Source organism: Bos taurus, chromosome 17, assembly GCF_002263795.3.
Source record: "Bos taurus isolate L1 Dominette 01449 registration number 42190680 breed Hereford chromosome 17, ARS-UCD2.0, whole genome shotgun sequence".
In the NCBI taxonomy this organism is placed as follows: domain Eukaryota; kingdom Metazoa; phylum Chordata; class Mammalia; order Artiodactyla; family Bovidae; genus Bos; species Bos taurus.
Window position 1 is genome coordinate 13,265,024 of NC_037344.1, and position 18,729 is coordinate 13,283,752.

General features: G+C 35.6%; 1 protein-coding gene across 4 annotated transcripts in view; it reads left to right on the plus strand.

Moving 5' to 3' along the window:
* The window catches only part of ANAPC10 (anaphase promoting complex subunit 10), an 83,007-nt gene extending 78,305 nt beyond the window's left edge, over positions 1-4,702 (plus strand). For 2 of the 4 annotated variants that reach the window (XM_005217513.5, XM_010813725.4), the window contains exon 5: positions 3,004-4,702. In XM_005217513.5, the coding sequence (XP_005217570.1) occupies positions 3,004-3,234 (231 nt within the window). In that variant the 3' untranslated portion in view covers positions 3,235-4,702. 4 annotated transcript variants of the gene reach the window in all.
* The last annotated feature ends 14,027 nt before the right edge of the window (positions 4,703-18,729 follow it).

Sequence of the window (18,729 nt, forward strand, 5' to 3'; positions counted from 1 at the left end):
ACTTGTCCAATCCCTTTACTTTATACATGAAAAAACTGAATGAAACCAAAAGGCCGTTTGTCTTTGTCTGCCTCTAAAGCTTTATTAAAAGATTTGAAATAAGGCCTTAATTATGTTTTTTGTGCTTAACTGTACTTTTATCATAAGTATACAATATTTACTGCCTGAATGATTAAAAGGTTAGTCATAGAAACCAGGAATATCTTGTTTCTGACTCAGCTATTTTAAGTCAGTGCTAGTGGAAGTTTATAGAAAGCGACTGACTGAAAATACCATGAAGGATAGGGATTCATTTATTCTTATATTTTAAAATTAAAAGAAAGAAATTTTCCATCTTAAAAATAACTACCTTTTTTAAGATGCCAATTCTCTGTCTCTTGCCCAACTCTCCTTTTGTCTACTCACCCTCCTTCATAAAAAATGAAAAGAAAGACTAAAGAAAGAAACAAAGAGAAGAAAGAAAAAAAGGGAGAGAAGGAAAAAAGATACAGTGGTGTTCATTTAATAGTTTTTCTAGAGTAACTCGTGGAATCTGGATTGAGTTTCTTTGATATTCACTGCTATTGGGATGGATTGATAAGTATTATCTGTAATAATTATCTGTAATAATATCATATATTATCTGTAATGCACATCTTTCATATGTATTCAACCCAGGGATCGAACCCAAGTCTTCCGCATTGCAGGCAGATTCTTTACCAGCTGAGCCACAAGGGAAGCCCATTCAATAACTAAGATAATTTAAAAATCAGTGTTTATCTTTTAAAAACTGTTTCATAACTTTAGGAAATTTTTTTAAAATTTAGGTTTATTTTTTGAATTATGATTTTTCTTCTTTTGTTAAGGAAGGATAGTTTAGACTCTTGGTTAAAATGAAAATTTTTTTAAGTGTATCTGGAAAAACATTTTAAAAATCTAGATTTTAGGTTTAGGTTGTCATTCAGACTAGATAAATGACTTACTGTTTTCCAAGAAAAAAAGCTTTGATGCCTATGCAATGACTGATTTTCTTTTGATATTCTTGTAGTTTATATGGAATCTGATTTATTGTTTGGTGAGTTTGGATATATTAGGCATGGTTCTTAAAATAAAATATACCAGAAGCATTATGTTCTGCATAATGAGTCTTTTCTTACTTGTATCAGCATGGTTTTCCATTGGCCCTATACATCTATACATGTCTAAATCTAAACTTGTATGTTATACAGTTCAGTTCAGTTCAGTCACTCAGTCGTGTCCGACTCTTTGTAACCCCATGAATCGCAGCACTCCAGGCCTCCCTGTCCACCCAAACTCATGTCCATTGAGTCTCTGATGCCATCCAGCCATCTCATCCTCTGTCGTCCCCTTCTCCTCCTGTCCCCAATCCCTCCCAGCATCAGAGTCTTTTCCAATGAGTCAACTCTTCACATGAGGTGGCCAAAGTACTGGAGTTTCAGCTTTAGCATCATTCCTTCCAATGAACACCCAGGACTGATCTCCTTTAGAATGGACTGGTTGGATCTCCTTGCAGTCCAAGGGACTCTTAAGAATCTTCTCCAACACCACAGTTCAAAAGCATCAATTCTTTGGAGCTCAGCTTTCTTCACAGTCCAACTCTCACATCCATACATGACCACTGGAAAAACCATAGCCTTGACTAGATGGACCTTTGTTGGCAAAGTAATGTCCCTACTTTTCAGTATGCTATCTAGGTTGGTCATCACTTTCCTTCCAAGGAGTAAGCATCTTTTAATTTCATGGCTGCAGTCACCATCTGCAGTGATTTTGGAGCCCAAGGAAATAAAGTCTGACACTGTTTCCACTGTTTCCCCATCTATTTGCCATGAAGTGATGGGACCAGATGCCATGATCTTTGTTTTCTGAATGTTGAGCTTTAAGCCAACTTTTTCACTCTCCACTTTCACTTTCATCAAGAGGCTTTTTAGTTCCTCTTCTCTTTCTGCCATAAAGGTGGTGTCATCTGCATATCTAAGGTTATTGATATTTCTCCCGGCTATCTTGATTCCAGCTTGTGCTTCCTCCAGCCCAGTGTTTCTCATGATGTACTCTGCATAGAAGTTAAATAAGCAGGGTGACAAAATATAGTCTTGGTGTATTCCTTTTCCTACTTGGAACCAGTCTGTTATTCCATGTCCAGTTCTAACTGTTGCTTCCTGACCTACATATAGGTTTCTCAAAAAGCAGGTCAGGTGGTCTGGTATTCCCATCTCTTTCAGAATTTTTGCACAGTTGATTGTGATCCACACAGTCAAAGGCTTTGGCGTAGTCAATAAAGCAGAAATAGATGTTTTTCTGGAACTCTCTTGCTTTTTCCATGATCCAGCGGATGTTGGCGATGATGATCTCTGGTTCCTCTGCCGTTTCTAAAACCAGCTTGCACATCTGGAAGTTCACATATCGCTGAAGCTTGGCTTGGAGAATTTGAGCATTACTTTACTAGCGTGTGAGATGAGTGCAATTGTGCGGTAGTTTGAGCATTCTTTAGCATTGCCTTTCTTTGGGATTGGAATGAAAACTGACCTTTTCCAGTCCTATGGCCACTGCTGAGTTTTCCAAATTTGTTGTCATATTGAGTGCAGTGCTTTCACAGCATCATCTTTCAGGATTTGAAATAGCTCAACTAACTGGAATTCCATCACCTCCACTAGCTTTGTTCGTAGTGATGCTTTCTAAGGCCCACTTGACTTCACATTCCAGGATGTCTGGCTCTAGGTGAGTGATCACACCATTGTGATTATCTTGGTATGTTATACAAGTTTCATTAAATACTGAATTGCAAATAATTCTATTTTTATTTTGTCTAAGATGGTACATATAGGTGCTTAACAACTATAAAACCGTGGACCATGCCAGAAGTGCCAGATAACTGATAATGTTTATTATATTGTCATGTTCTCAGTGAGAAAAATGTTAATTATAAGTTAACTTTAGAATGCATTCATTAGAATAAATTATGTTTTGTTGGATGAAAACATAATCTGACTCTTCTTTTCTTGGCAGCAACTTGAATTGGTGGAACCAAGTGGCTGGATTCACGTTCCCTTAACTGATAATCATAAGAAGCCAACTCGCACATTCATGATACAGATTGCTGTTCTAGCCAATCACCAAAATGGAAGAGATACCCACATGAGACAGATTAAAATATACACACCAGTGGAAGAGAGCTCCATTGGTAAATTTCCTAGATGTACAACTATTGATTTCATGATGTATCGCTCAATAAGGTGACCTTAGAACAAAAGTCATTAAACATCTTATCAGTACATATTAAATCTGGTATCTTTATTGAAAAATAAATTAATTATTTTGCAATTTGGTATGCATTGAAAAGTATTTTATTGTAAATTGAATAAATACATTTTGGGTCATAATATCTTTATTTTCTTTAACATATAATAAGGCTCACATATTTTATAATTATTAAAAATGAACTTGAACCAATCATTTAATTTTCCTTATACCAAAAGAAAGCCAACTGAACTGAAAAAATTTTAAGATATACACAAGTATTTTTACTAACTAGGTAATTATTTTATATAGTGATCATTCATTAGAGTAATGATGTATTGCATGTTTGGGAACAAAACTATGTTTTATCAATAGATATTATCTTTAATAAGTCAAAATTATTATTAGTTTTTTCTATCCAGAGGAATGTCTTATATTAATGCTAAGCCTTTAAAAAAATTTTTTTAATTTGTTTATTTGGTTGGTTCGAGTCTTAGTTGCAGCACACAGGCTCTTCCTTTGTGGCACACGGACTCTAGTTGTGACACGGGTTTAGTTGTTCCACAGCATGGAACAACTTAGTTCCCCAACCAGGGAGCGAACCTGTGAACCCCTGCATTGCAAGGCAGATTCTTAACCACTGGACCAACAGAGAAGTCCCGATACTAGGCCTTTTATTTATTTATTTTTTTTTTTTTTTTTAGGCCTTTTAAAAAACTGTCAAAATAAGCTTAGCATTCAGTGTCTTATGAGAACCACTCTGATTTGGGGAGTGTTATTAATTGTAGCATAATTATTGTACTTTCATGAAATATTTTTAACCCGAGTTGTCTATATCCTAATATTGTGTCAGATTGCTACTATAATCTACTGTTTATCCTAATTCTGATGCTGCTTATAGGATAGTTAGTTTCAAATTTGTATCTGACACTGAAGTCCATTCCCTGAGGGATATAATGTAGCTCACAAAATTTTTTAAAATATGTGAAATTATTCTTTACATATGAAAATATTTTAAAGGTGCTTAAATGAGTTTTCTTTCCATGGTTTAACATGGATCCATTTGATTCTGTATGTTTTTCCCAATGCTACTTGCTGCCCCATATTTCTTACTTTGAGGGAGACAGAACTTCCCTATATTGGGTAATTTTTTTTTTCTTTTTGTGGCTGTGCTACATGCTTGTGAGCTGTTAGTTCCCCAATCAGGGCTCAAACCTGGACCCTTGGCAGTGAAAGCATGGAGTCCTAACCACTAGACCACCAGGGAATTCCCGCCCCTTATTGGCCCTTGTTTGGGAAAGATTCCTCAGAGGTTCTTGCATTACTGGGTAGACTGAAGTCTTAAATTAACAAAGTTTAAAAAATAATTATGGGTTTGATTTTATTGTGGTAGATTTGATTTATTGTGGCCACTGATTTATGTGGATGCTATAAAAAATAAAGGTTTCATTTTTTTGACTCAGCAGAACCTCAGCTCTTTTTCTATGAGTTCCACAAAGAGTTTGTTATTTTCATTTTCTCCTTAGAGTAAGAAGCATGGTAGGTGACTATATGGTCAGCAAGAAGTCTGTAACCAAAACTCATTTGAGATCAGCAAATTAATCTCAAATACAGATGTGGGGTACTGGGAGGGAAAGAAGAGAGAGCTGAAGAAAAACATGGATAGGAGTTTTAAAAACAGGAGCGAATCAAGGAAGTAAGAAGAGTAATATATAGTTGGCACTGTATTAGATGTTCTTTGTTAGTCTGATAAGGAAAAATTTATGTAAACACAAGGTCTTCATCTCAAATACAGAGAAATCTAATAAAAGTTACAGGAGGTTTTATTAGTAATAATTATCATTTATCAGATGCAGTCTGTTATTTCCTACTATACTAATAGGTTGTGAAGAAACTCCTAAAATTAGTAGGGATTAAGAAGATTGATACTTTTGAACTGTGGTGTTGGAGAAGACTCTTGAGAGTCCCTTGGACTGCAAGGAGATCCAACCAGTCCATTCTAAAGATCAGCCCTGGGATTTCTTTGGAAGGAATGATGCTAAAGCTGAAACTCCAGTCCTTTGGCCACCTCATGCGAAGAGTTGACTCCTTGGAAGACTCTGATGCTGGGAGGGATTGGGGGCAGGAGGAGAAGGGGACGACAGAGGATGAGATGGCTGGATGGCATCACTGACTCAATGGACGTGAGTCTGAGTGAACTCCGGGAGTTGGTGATGGACAGGGAGGCCTGGTGTGCTGTGTTTCATGGGGTCGCAGAGTCGGACACGACTGAGCGACTGATCTGATCTGATCCGAAGAAGATTGTTGGGAAAATCAGTACGTTTTCTGCTTCTGTTCCCTTTCCCTGTTTTCCATAAGCCAGCTGGCTGACTACCTCATTAGGCATAGGAAAACTTGGTAGTGGAGGATTATGGAGGTAATGGTTCCCCTATTTTAAGGATTATCTGAAGTACAATAACAATGCATAATTACCTGAAGCAGTTTTATTTCTCTCTTGAAAGTAAATTATATATCCAATAAAAGATTTGTGTCTTGAATATATAAAGAACTCTTATAACTGAATAGGAAGAAAAAAAATTCAATTAAAGTGAACAAAAGATTTAAGCCAACATTTCACCAAAGAAGACATATGATTGGCAAATAAGCATATGAAAAGATGTTCAACTTCATTGGATGTTCAGTTCAGTTCAGTTCAGTTCAGTCGCTCAGTCGTGTCCGACTCTTTGCAACCCCATGAATCGCAGCACGCCAGGCCTCCCTGTCTATCACCAATTCCCGGAGTTCACCCAAACTCATGTCTGTCGAGTCGGTGATGCCATCCAGCCATCTCATCCTCTGGCGTCCCCTTCTCCTCCTGCCCCCAATCCCTCCCAGCATCAGAGTCTTTTCCAATGAGTCAACTCTTCGCATGAGGTGGCCAAAGTACTGGAGTTTCAGCTTTAGCATCATTCCTTCCAAAGAACTCCCAGGGCTGATCTCCTTCAGAATGGACTGGTTGGATCTCCTTACAATCCAAGGGACTCTCAAGAATCTTCTCCAACACCACAGTTCAAAAGCATCAGTTCTTCGGTGCTCTGCCTTCTTCACAGTCCAACTCTCACATCCATACATGACCACTGGATGTTAGTGAAATGCAAATCGAAATCTTAATGAGATACCATTTCACAGCCACTAGAATGTCTGTGATTAAAAAGACAATTGCAAGTGTTAGCAAAGGTATGGAGGAACTGGACCTCATGTCAGACTGCTGATAAGGATGTAATTGATAAATAAACAATGTTGATAAGGAATTTGGTAATTTTTTAAAAAGTTTAACAGATGCATATTATATGACCAATCATTCCTCTTACAGGTATTTACCAAAGAGAAAAGAGAGTGTATGTCCATGCTAAGACTTGCACATGAGTGTTCATAGCAGCTTTATTTGTAGTACCTAAAAATTGGCAGCAAAGCCTATGTTGTTCAACAGGAGAAGGTATAAACAAATTGTGGTAAATCCATGTAATAGAATACTACTCAGTAATACAAATAAATGAAGTTAATGAATACATACAACAATGTGGATAAATTTCCAAAATAATTATGCTGAAAGAAGCCACTAAAATGACTATAGTCTGTATGATTCCATTTTTTAAAAACTCTAGAACATACTCATCAAGTGATAGAAGGCATATCAGTGGTTGCATTGGATGGGGTGTAGAGAGAAGTCAGAGGGATGAATTACTTGAGCGGATGACAGAAATGTTCATTATCTTGACTGTGGTACTGGTTTCACAGCTATGTACATACTCCAAAATTTGCCAATTTACACATTTAAAATGCCTTAATAAAGCTGACTTTTAAAAAACAGCTTATTCTACCTGTTTCACATAGGAATCACACAAAATGCTAAACTCAATGTAGTTATATTTCTTACTGTATAGAATCTGAGAATAGAAAACTAGCATTGAAAATCCATTTTAACAGTTAATAAAACAATGACAGAAAATTCATGGGTTCATCTGCAATCAGTATACATTTTTGAGTATTGATAAAACTGTGCATTTGTGAGATTTAAATGTTTTCATTTCACATGTAATCAAAGTATTGGACACTTTAAAAATCAGTTTATCAACTGAGGAAATATTGTCACAAGAAACACTCCATAAAACTGTGGAATTATAAAATACAACAGTTCATTGAAGAGTAGTAAATACCCAACTTATCAAAACACTAACATATATTGAGTGTTGAATTAGATGTAATAATAAAACCAAAGTAAATCTGATGCAGACTTTGCTTTCCAGTTGCTTTTAGTCTACTGAGGGAAATAATAGGTCTCTGATAACCAGGTCAGAATTTAGAGCGGTAAGATCGCTCTGTAGAAAAGAGAGTTGACGTCCTGTTCAGGAAGTTAGAGGTAAAGCTGGAGAAGGCACTGTGGAGGAGGTGGAATTCCGGAAAGAAAGACTGTTCGTAACATCAGCTAGCTCACTCACTTTCCAAGCTTATTCTCAAATCCAGACTATCGTTGCTTTTACATGAATAACAATTATTAATTTGAAACAGATGATTTGAATGTCAGGAATCCAGTGATGTTTTGTATGTTTGAAAGCTTCCAATGATTAAAACACAGGCCAGTCTTGAAAAGTAATTTTGGACACCATGGCTCTGTCCTTTTTGTTATTATGACTACTAGTTACAAATTTTTATGAGTATAAAGTTTTGACTCAAATACAGAGATTTGATGTGTTTCTAGTGTTAGAAAATCTGGCTTTAAATTCTTAATGTCTTATTATATGTCATTTTTAATTGACTTCTTGGTTATTAGCTTGTTTCATCAATTACTTTTTAAAATGATGAGTTGCAGAATATGTTAAAGCATTAGGGAAAATAATACTTTGCAGTTGTGGTTATTTGGAGACACTTTTGCCTTGTGGATCTTTTAAAGCAAGATTACCTTCTTTTGCCCACATTGTTTTGGCTTTCCTCACTTCTGCTATGACTCCCTGGGGTATGGTGTTTGGACGTGTTCGCTGCACAAGGCTGTTTACCAGCCATCTACAAGGAGGCTCTCTGCGCTTCATGATCTGCCATTTAGTTGAGCCTGCTTCTGTGCAGTGGTGTCTAGAAAGCATTAGAGAGAAGACAACAACAACAAAAGCCTCAGGGATTACTTTATTAATTATCCATAATAATGACTTATTCTATTAACAGGTCATATCTAAAGGCTAATTAATTAGGACTCCCCCCACTTTAAATTCAAGAAAATGTCTATAATCCATGGCAATATTATATGAAAAGTTGAAATTATTTTTTTACTAATATTAACCAGTCTATATTTTAGTTTTATGTGTAAGTACCCTCCCTTTTTTCTATGGCTAATCCAATGGCACCCCACTCCAGTACTCTTGCCTGGAAAATCCCATGGACGGAGGAACCTGGTGGGCTGCAGTCCATGGGGTCGCTAAGAGTCCGACACGACTGAGCAACCTGACTTTCACTTTTCACTTTCCTGCATTGGAGAAGGAAATGGTGACCCACTCTAGTGTTCTTGCCTGGAGAATCCCAGGGACAGGGGAGCCTGGTGGGCTGCCATCTGTGGGTTGCACAGAGTCGGACATGACTGAAGTGACTTAGGAGGAATCCTACGATGGTTGTTTATTTTCTCTTGTCCTTTCTGGTTAATAGAACCGATTTACTATTTTGCCAACATAAGCAAAATTACACCTTTTTAAAGGTAGTCTACCTGCTTATGAAATCTTTTTCTGAGTGAATTAATATTTCAGGAGATGATATTTCACACCGTGTATCATTGAAACTCTAGTATTTACCATCTCGGTTGTTTTAATTATTGCACTTGTGGCTGTAAACTTTCCACTGATGGAGTTCAGTGATCACCGTAAGATGTTTTTCCACTGTGCATTTACTTTTCCAATGTTGAGAGCAAATTACGATTCTCTCCCTGTGGTCCTAGAAGGAACTCCCCCAACTATTTTTATAGACTTTATTCTGAGACTGGCTATCCTCTTTACCCTGGCATTCATCTATAGCTGGAGATCCAGATTAACAGATCATTTCCTGTTATTACTACAGCAATATCAAAATGCTGATCGCTTACCAAGAAGCAAAGTATTCAAAAGACTGCAGTAGAGCATTCAGCCAGCTGTTTGTTTTTCAACTGTTAAAATTCATGAAAATCACAGGTTAAATGGATGTGAAGACAAAACGAAATAGACTGTAGGCTTAGTAAAGAGAAGGATGATTACAAGCCGTTAAGTTGTAACAGCTGTTGAGTTATAACACACTCAGGTGTCTATCAAGACAAAGGAAAGGGATTTTACTGTTTATTTTAAAACTTTATTTCTTAAGGTAACATTCAGTAACTGATAAGAGATACAAAGAACTTATTCTTCAGGAGTCTTCTTTCATTTTGTCCCCATCATTTGGGCTATTTGGAACAAAATTCATTTTTTTCTTGAAATCTTCAACTGCTAGGCTGGTGTTTGGGTGTACTTTTGAATCTTCTCCTTCATCTTTCTGTAAACCCTGAAGATTCTTTCTCCACATGAATTATCACTTTTAGTTTCACCTCATTCACATCTTTCTAGGTCAATTCAGTCTTACCAAAAAAAGAAAAGGTACCAGATAAAACTTTCTAATCTTGCAAACTGGAATAGATGCTAACAACCCTGCACTTTAATACACATGTGCATTCCCACTGGTAGGAAATGAGTATCACGCTGAACAGGAAGCTCCAGTGTTCTCTGACCCTGTCTTAACTAGTTCTAAGCCAGTCTCCTAGACCCACTCTTACTGCTGATTCTAGTTCTGAATTCCTTAGCTGCTTTTAGCCACTTCTTTTGTTTGTTTGTTCTTGGCCCTTTGGAATTTAATGATAAGGATTGATTTTCTAAAAGAAATGTTGGATTCTTGTGTCATTTTGGGTACATTTTATCTATTTTAATCAGTTGAATAATAGTCACTCTCCTAGACTATCTCTAATAACAAAGCTGATCATTTTACTAACACTGTGCCAATGAAGAGAGATAAATACAGTGACATATAACATTTACTAAGGTTGGAAAGCATGCAACACATTTTATAAAGATTTATTTAGATGGAAATAATCGACTGTCATTTTTTTTGTTATTAAGGATACTTGATTACTTATCCCTATTAAATAAAAAAGATGTTGACTCTACACTGCTGTGGTCAGTTGTACTGCATATAGTTTCCAAGAGAAAAATTATCTTTTTTCAAACAACATGTATGATTATATTCTTTATATCCTGTGTAGAATATAAATAAGTAGAAAACGTATTTCCTGTTTAGAAAGAATTTATAATCTAGCTGATGATAGCTAGGAACACAGACACTCATGCATACTTAATAGAAGGTAGTATTGCATTAAACAGATAAGTATCTTTTTAATAAGGATAAATATCACCAATGCCCAGGGTAGTCAGTAAGGTTCTTATGAAAGAGAAATTCATGCACGTAGGGTATCTAAAGAGGCCTTCTTGCCAGCTTATGTACAAGTTGAGAAATAGTGAAGGTAAAGGTCAGAGTATCACCTTCTTTCTTGACAGACTACAGATTGATGGATGTGTTTTTAAGTCTTAGCTAATTTGGGCTTTTCTAATAATGAATCCTTAAGATTCAGGTCATAACTGGCTGCACTGAATGAGTCAGGAGGCTCCCTAGAAGGAGGATGGAATTTTATTTTTCCTATATTTACAAATCAAATGTTTACCTCCTCAGGGATGGAGTATCGGGGTAGAGAGTGGCTCAGAGTAAAGGAACTAAGTTTCCTTTTAGTTGGGAGTCATCAGGAATAGGGAGGAAGTGTTTCTAAATTTATACACTGGTTCTAGAACAGTGGATCCAATTTGGACCAAATTTCCAATTTGGGTCCAGTTTGTGCAATTTTAAGTAGAGATAAATGAGAGGGCATTTTAGGCATGGAAAACTGCATTTGTGGAGGACTGAGGAGATTATATTCAGATTACAGTAAGCAGGGTTTTAATTTTAGTAACGTGTTAATTTAGGATGAAAGAAAGGTAGAGCAGAATGGGGTGAAAGTTTAATCTTACCCTGTTGGATATGGGTAACTAGTTTTATACCCTTATATTCCTCTTATATTTAATGCTGTATTATTTTTTAGAAAATTTATTGGTAGATAATTGCTTTAAAAATATTGTGCTGGTTTCTGCCACACATCAACATGAATCAGTCACAGGTATGCATCTGTCTCCTCCCTCTTGAACTTGCTTGCTATCTCCCACCTCATTCCACAGAGCACTGGGTCAAGCTCCCTGTGTCACACGGCAAATTCCTGCTGGCTGGCTGTTCTACATATAGTAACATACATGTTTCCTTGCTGCTCTCCATTCATCCCACCCTCCCCTTCCCCCACTGTGCCCACAAGTCTCTTCCCTATGTCTGTATCTCCACTGCTGCCTCGCAACAATAGATTCATCAGTGCTGTCTTTCTAGATTCCATACACATGCTTTAATATACAATATTTGTCTTTTTCTTTCTCACTCTACAGTAGCTGTAGGTTCATCTACCTCATTAGGACTGACTCAAATGCATTCTTTTTTATAGCTGAGTAATACTCCATTGTATTTACGTACCACAATTTCTGTATCCGTTCATCTGTCAATGGATGAATCATCTTCCATGTCCTAGCTATTGTAAAAAGTGCTGCAGTGAACATTGAGGTACATACATCTCTTTCAATTATGTTTTTCTCAGGGTGTGTGCCCAGTACTGGCATTTTTTGGTCATATGGTAGTTTTATTCCTAGTTTTTTAAGGAATCATCATACTCTTCTTCATAGTAGCTGTTTCAATTTACATTCCCACCAACAGAGCAAGAGGGTTCCCTTTTCTCCATGTCATTTCCAAATGCTATATTTTTATTAAAACTTCGGAAGAGAAAAGATGCAATATGGTAGCCTAACACCTACCACCATTGTAAGTTGTGAAGGAGACTATGGAACTAAACTATTTTTTTAAACTAGTTTTATGTAAATCAAAAGATTTATTTAACATTTGTCTTAATTAAGATTGGACCTTGAAGAAGACTGTCAGAAGTTTGCCTGGGGTGAACAGTTGGGTGGAAATCTGTGCTTTTCCAAAGGGAATTGCTCAGTGGATGATTCTTGTGGAACCACAGAAATGCCCAGTCATTGTTTCAGGTTCTCTCCTTTTGTTCCAGAGATTTAGATAATAAAGGGAATTCTTAGAAAAATCCACTTGAAAGCAAAACTATCAGAAATTACACACAGCTCTAAATAAGGCTCTCAAGTGGCCATTATAAAAATATTTGAGTTTTTGGATGTGTTATGTGTTTAAACAAAGTCATCATTTAGTAGAAATACAACTTGAGTCCTTTGGGTTCAATTTGTGCTTGTCTTACATCTAATTACTTTTAGATTAAAAAATAAAGACTTCTTTTAGAAATGAAGAAGTCTTTGAAACCATATTATTCATACTATGTGTGTGTGTTAGTCACTCAGTCGTGTCTGACTCTTTGCAACCCCATGGACTGTAGCCCACCAGGCTCCTCTGTCCATGGAATTCTCCAGGCATGAACACTAGAGTGGGTTGCTGTTCCCTTCTCCAGGGGATCTTCCTGACCCAGGGATCAAACCTGGATCTCCTGCATTGCAGGCAGATTCTTTACTGCCTGAGCTACCAGGGAAATCCATTCGTACTATAATCCCTTTTAAAGATACGAAATATCTTTTAAGATTTATATCATGAAATATACTAGTGATATGAAAAATTATATAGTGCAAGCACAGTTTCTTGATTTAAATAATAGAAACAATTTTGCATATGCTCTTTGTATAGCTGCTGCTGCTGCTGCTAAGTCGCTTCAGTCGTGTCTGGCTCTGTGCGACCCCATAGATGGCCTACCAGGCTCCTCTGTCCCTGGGGTTCTCCAGGCAAGAACACTGGAGTGGGTTGCCATTTCCTTCTCCAATGCATGAAAGTGAAAAGTGAAAGTGAAGTTGCTCAGTCCGACTTTTAGCGACCTCATGGACTGCAGCCTACCAGGCTCCTCCGTCCATGGGATTTTCCAGGCAAGAGTACTGGAGTGGGGTGCCATTGCCTTCTCCGCTTTGTATAGCTAGTGAATACAAGAGATTTTTAATGTGTGAAATTTTCTATTATTTACAAGCTAAAAGGAAGTAACTCAGTAATGTAGGAATTATATGAGCACCTAAACCCTATCTGTGTAATCTTTGGCTAAAGGTTTTACGAGCTTTTTTCCTTTTTAGTTGTATGTGTGTGTGTGTGTAGCATAATGTGTATACAGTGAAATGCACCAAACACTAGCTCAATGAATTAGGTCAAAGTGGACACCCATATCCATGCCAACGGCTAAAATACCTCCTTGAAGCCCTCTTCATGTGCCATCTCAACCACTGTCCCTTCCTTCCCTCTAAGATTGACCTCTACCCCTAATGTAATATCCATATGTATTAATACATACAATGTGCAGTATATTTTCTTTTGTGTTGGTTTCCTTTTACTCAGCATGATTTTTGTAATATATATTCATATTACTGTATCTTATAGCTGTAGTCTGTTCATTTTTACTGCTATATATCTAGTATTCTATTGTTGAAATATTGTTTTTGTTTAGTCTCTAACTTGTATCCAACTGTTTTGTGGCCCCATGGACTGTAGCCTGCTAGGCCCCTCTTTCCATAGGATTTCCCAGGCAAGAACACTGGAACGGGTTGCCATTTCCTTTTCCAGGGGATCTTCCAGACCCAGGGATGGAACCCACATCTCTTGCACTGGCAGATTCTTTACTGCTGAGCTACCAAGGAAGCCCCTCTTGTAGGAATCGACAGTAGTTTGTTTACTCATTCTACTGATGTTTGTTATTGTGTTTTCCCATTTGAAGCTATTACAAATAATGCTGTTATGAAATTCTACTACCTGTCTTTTGACTCATCATCATTTTCAAAAGTGCATGTAATCATTCACATGTCAACAGCAGGGTATGAGTCTCTGCTGCTTCATCTACTCAGCAATTTAGTATTGTTGGTCTTTTAAATTGTAGCCACTTTGATGAATGTAGTGTTGTCTTATTGTAGTTTTAATTTTCTGTTCGTAGTAGTTAACGAGATCACGCCACTTTTCATATGTTGTCAATTTGGATAATGTCTTTTGTGAAGTATTCTAGTCTATTGTTCATTTAAAATTTTTATCTTGTTTTCCTTGTTGATTTATAAAAGTGCTTCACATATTCTGGTTATAAATGCTTTGACAGTTATCAGTGTTGTAACTGTCTTCTACTCTATGGTTTGCCTTTTTCATTCTCTTAAAGATGGGATCTCTTAATGAACAGAAATTCTCACTTTTAATATAAACCAATTTATTAATCTTTTCCATGATGTTTAGTGATTTTTGTGCAGTAAGAAGGCTTTTCCAACCTGAGAATTGTACAGATATTCTCTTATATTATCTTCTAAAAGCTTTATTTGCTTTGTTGTGTAGACTTAAGTGTGCAATCCATCTTAGATGATAAGAGTTAAATTTCAATTTTTTCTTCCATATACATTGACCCAGCACCACTCATTGAAGACCATAATTTCCCATTGCTCTACAATGTCACCTGTATTTCAAATCAAGTGTCTATATGTGTATGGTATGTTTTTGCATTCCCTACACAATCCCATTTGTCTCTTGTACCAAAAACATACTGTCTTATTACTGTTGGTTTGTAACAGTTTGATAACAGGTATAGCTATATCAAGTACAGTCTGTTCCTTCTTAACACTCTCTCAAGTATTCTTGACATTTTTCATTATTATTATTATATACATTTTGAATTCAGCTTATCAGGGTACATGCGTGCATGTGTGGACACAAACACACACAAACTGGGTAGAATTTTTCTTGGGATTGCTATGAATCTATAGATCAATTTGATAATTTATGCTGCACTTCATGGGATCACAAAGAGTCGGACATGACTTAGTGACTGAACAACAACATGCTTTTACAATATTGTCTTCTAAGTCACTAAAAACTCCCTTGTATTTAAGTCTTTAATTTCTTTTGATGATGTTTTATACATTTTTAGGGAGACATCTTGTACATGTTTTGTAGATTTACTTCTAAGAATTTGGTATTTTTGATGATATTATGGATGATACTTTTAAAAAATTTATTTTGGTAAATAGAAGTAAATTAATTTTTTATTTTCACTTTATATCTAGCAAATTTATTACTTACCTCTAATTAGAATTTTCTGTAGATTCTTTTTACATTTATAAATGATGGCTATTTTATTTCTTTTATTTTTCTTATACTTTTACTTATTTTATTTCCTTTTCATACTAGCTACATCCTCCTGTGGTGTATTGAAGTCACATTGAAAGCAGTCATTCTTATCTTATTTCTGGTCCCAATGGCAAAGCTTTCAAGATTTCCCTGTTTTATATGTTTGCTTAGGTTTTTTATATTTTTTTCAGAGAAATACTTAATATTGATAAAATCAATGCTAGTCCCTTGTATTTCTAGATTAATAATTCTTTTATTTGTTTTTAAATCATGAATGAATATTGAATGTATAAGATGCTTTCCTTGCACCTATTGAAATAACCATAAGATTTTTTTTCTCTATTTTATAGTATGTTGAATTATATTAGATGATTTTTGAGTGTTAAATTAATCATCTGTCCTGGAATAAATCCTACATGTGAATCACTGGATTTGCTAAAAATTAGTTTAAGACTTTTTCACCATGAGTGAGTTGACCTGTGAGATTCCTTTCTTTGTACTGTCCTTGTCATGTTTTTGGTTTCATAAAACAAATGGGAAAGTTTTTAAAATTTTCTGTTTTTTGGAAGAGTTTGTGTAAGATGAATGGTTTCTTAAATGCTTTATAAAATTCACTGTGAAGGCATAATTATAGGTTTGATCATTAATTTTAAATAGATGGAGAACTATTCAGATTTTTGTACTTCTTTTTGTGTAAGTTTTGGTAATTTGTATTTTATTGGGAATTGATCCATTTATCTATATTTTCAAATTTATTGGCATAAGTTATTCATAGTGTCATTTTACGATATTTAGAATGTCTGTAGGATCCTTGGTGGTAGATCCCTCATCATTCCTGACTTTGTTATATGTGACGTCTCAATTTTCTTCTTGTCAGCCTCAGTAGAAACTTATCAGTTCTGTTAGTCTTTTCTAAGACTTAAATTTTAGTTTTATCCTCTCTATTATGTATATTTGTTCTATTTTTATTAATTTCTGCTTTTTATTATTTTCTACTTTATTAATTTCTGCTTTTTATTATTTTCTTCTATTTTCTTTGGACTTGTACAGCTCTGGTTGGTTTAATATGTTTTAATACATATCTTCAGTTAGAATATTTTCTAACTTTTGTAAAAAGGTTTCTCTTTGACCCATCATTTATTTAGAAGTACATTGCTTAATTTTCTGTCCAAATATTTGGTAATTTTCAAAATATTCTTTTATCATTCATTTCTAGCACAGTCACCCTGTGAAAGGAAAACATTTTTTGAAGTTTGTTGAAACTTGCTTTAATAGCCCAGCATGTGCTCAAATTTTTATTCATGTCTCATACAAATTATATATATATATATATTGCTCCATATATATCATATATGCTCCATATATATATATTAGGTCAGGTTTATTGTGTTGTCCAATTTTATATATTCTGATTACTTTGTCTGCTAATTCTATCCATTAGTAAGAAAGTTGTATGAAAATCTTCCACATGATTGTGGACTTGCCTAATCTTTCTAGTAATCCTGTCAATTTTATCTTTATATATTTTGAGGCTCTGTTACTAAATACCTACACACTTAGAATTATTATTTCTCTCTGAACAATCAAACCATGTATTATAAAGTGTACTTTTTTGTCTCCAGTCATTTTTTTTGCCATAAAGTCTGCTTTGTCTGATTTAATAAAGCTATGCTTGTTTTCCTTTGATTAGTATTTAAATGTTATATCTTTTTCCATTCCTTTTCTTTCTGTCATTTCATATCCTTATATTTCTTACATGTTTTTTGTAAATATATGTTTTTTTCATACACTTTGACTCTCTGGTAGGAAAAAAATCCATATGGCTTATTTGAAAGATCAGTTCAGTTCAGTTCAGTCTCTCAGTCGTGTCTGACTCTTTGTGACCCCATGAATTGCAGCCCAAACCAATGCAAGTAGGAAGTTTGACCTGTATCTTCCTTCAGGGAAACAACTGTTGAATTTTGAACAGATAGGTGAGTGTCGAATAGATAGGTACATGTTTTGTATAGATGGGTACATTTTGCATATTGAATAGATAGGTACATTTTGAATAGATAGGTACATGTTTTTTGAGGATTAAATCAGTAAGATTCAACTGGAGCAGGAAGCATTGGAGGCAATAAAGATAGTTTCTGTATGCTTTAAAATAATATAGTGTCTATAACAAGGGTACTTAATAAATGATAAGCTTACAGTCAAATATTTGATGACTAAATGAGAAACCCAGGTGTGCTGTGATGAGAGACCAATATAGGAAGTGACAGGAAATAACTGGAAATATAAAACAGACAAGATTCATTGTCTGTTTTAAATGTGGCTAGGCAGAAATTTTAAGTGTAGACATTGATTTAAACAAACATATTGATATCATGCTGAGATATTTATATAGGTGTCTATTATATGGGGGCCTCAGAAGAATAAATTAGGCAAGGAGAAAATGGTGAATATATTGATCATTAATTTATAAGCATTGCAAATAGTTATATATAGGGAAAATTTTAAAGAAGAGTATAACACTTTGCTTCACCACCTCTCCCAACTTTCAAACTACCGTGTTAGTTCTAATTTATAGATTATATTCTCCAGGTCCTGTATAGGTGGTTGCTTGCTCTGTATTTTTCAGGTACTTTTGAAGAAAGAGCCTCAATTTACACATTTCCAAGAGGAGGTCATTTTCCTTGCAGTAGTTAACTCTTAAGTGCTTTCACAACTGTATATTATTACATGGTTTCAAAATAATTCAGTGGTGAAAATTTAGTTCTTTATATACCAGACCACTTCACCTGCCTCCTGAGAAGCCTGTATTGCAGGTCAAGAAGCAACAGTCAGAACTGGACATGGAACAATGGACTGGTTCCAAATTGGGAAAGGAGTAGGTCAAGGTGGTATATTGTCACCCTGCTTAATTAGCTTCTATGCAGAGTATATCATGCAGAATGCTGGGTTGGATGAAGCACAAGCTGGAATCAAGATCACTGGGAGAAATATCTGCCATTGCCTTCTCCGGGGAGAAATATCAATAACCTCAAATATGCAGATGACCCCCACCCTTATGGCAGAAAGTGAAGAGGAACTAAAGAGCCTCTTGATGAAAGTGAAAGAGGAGAGTGAGAAAGTGAAAGTGAAGTCACTCAGTTGTGTCCAACTCTTTGCAACCCCATGGACACCAGGCTCCTCCGTCCATGGGATTTTCTAGGCAAG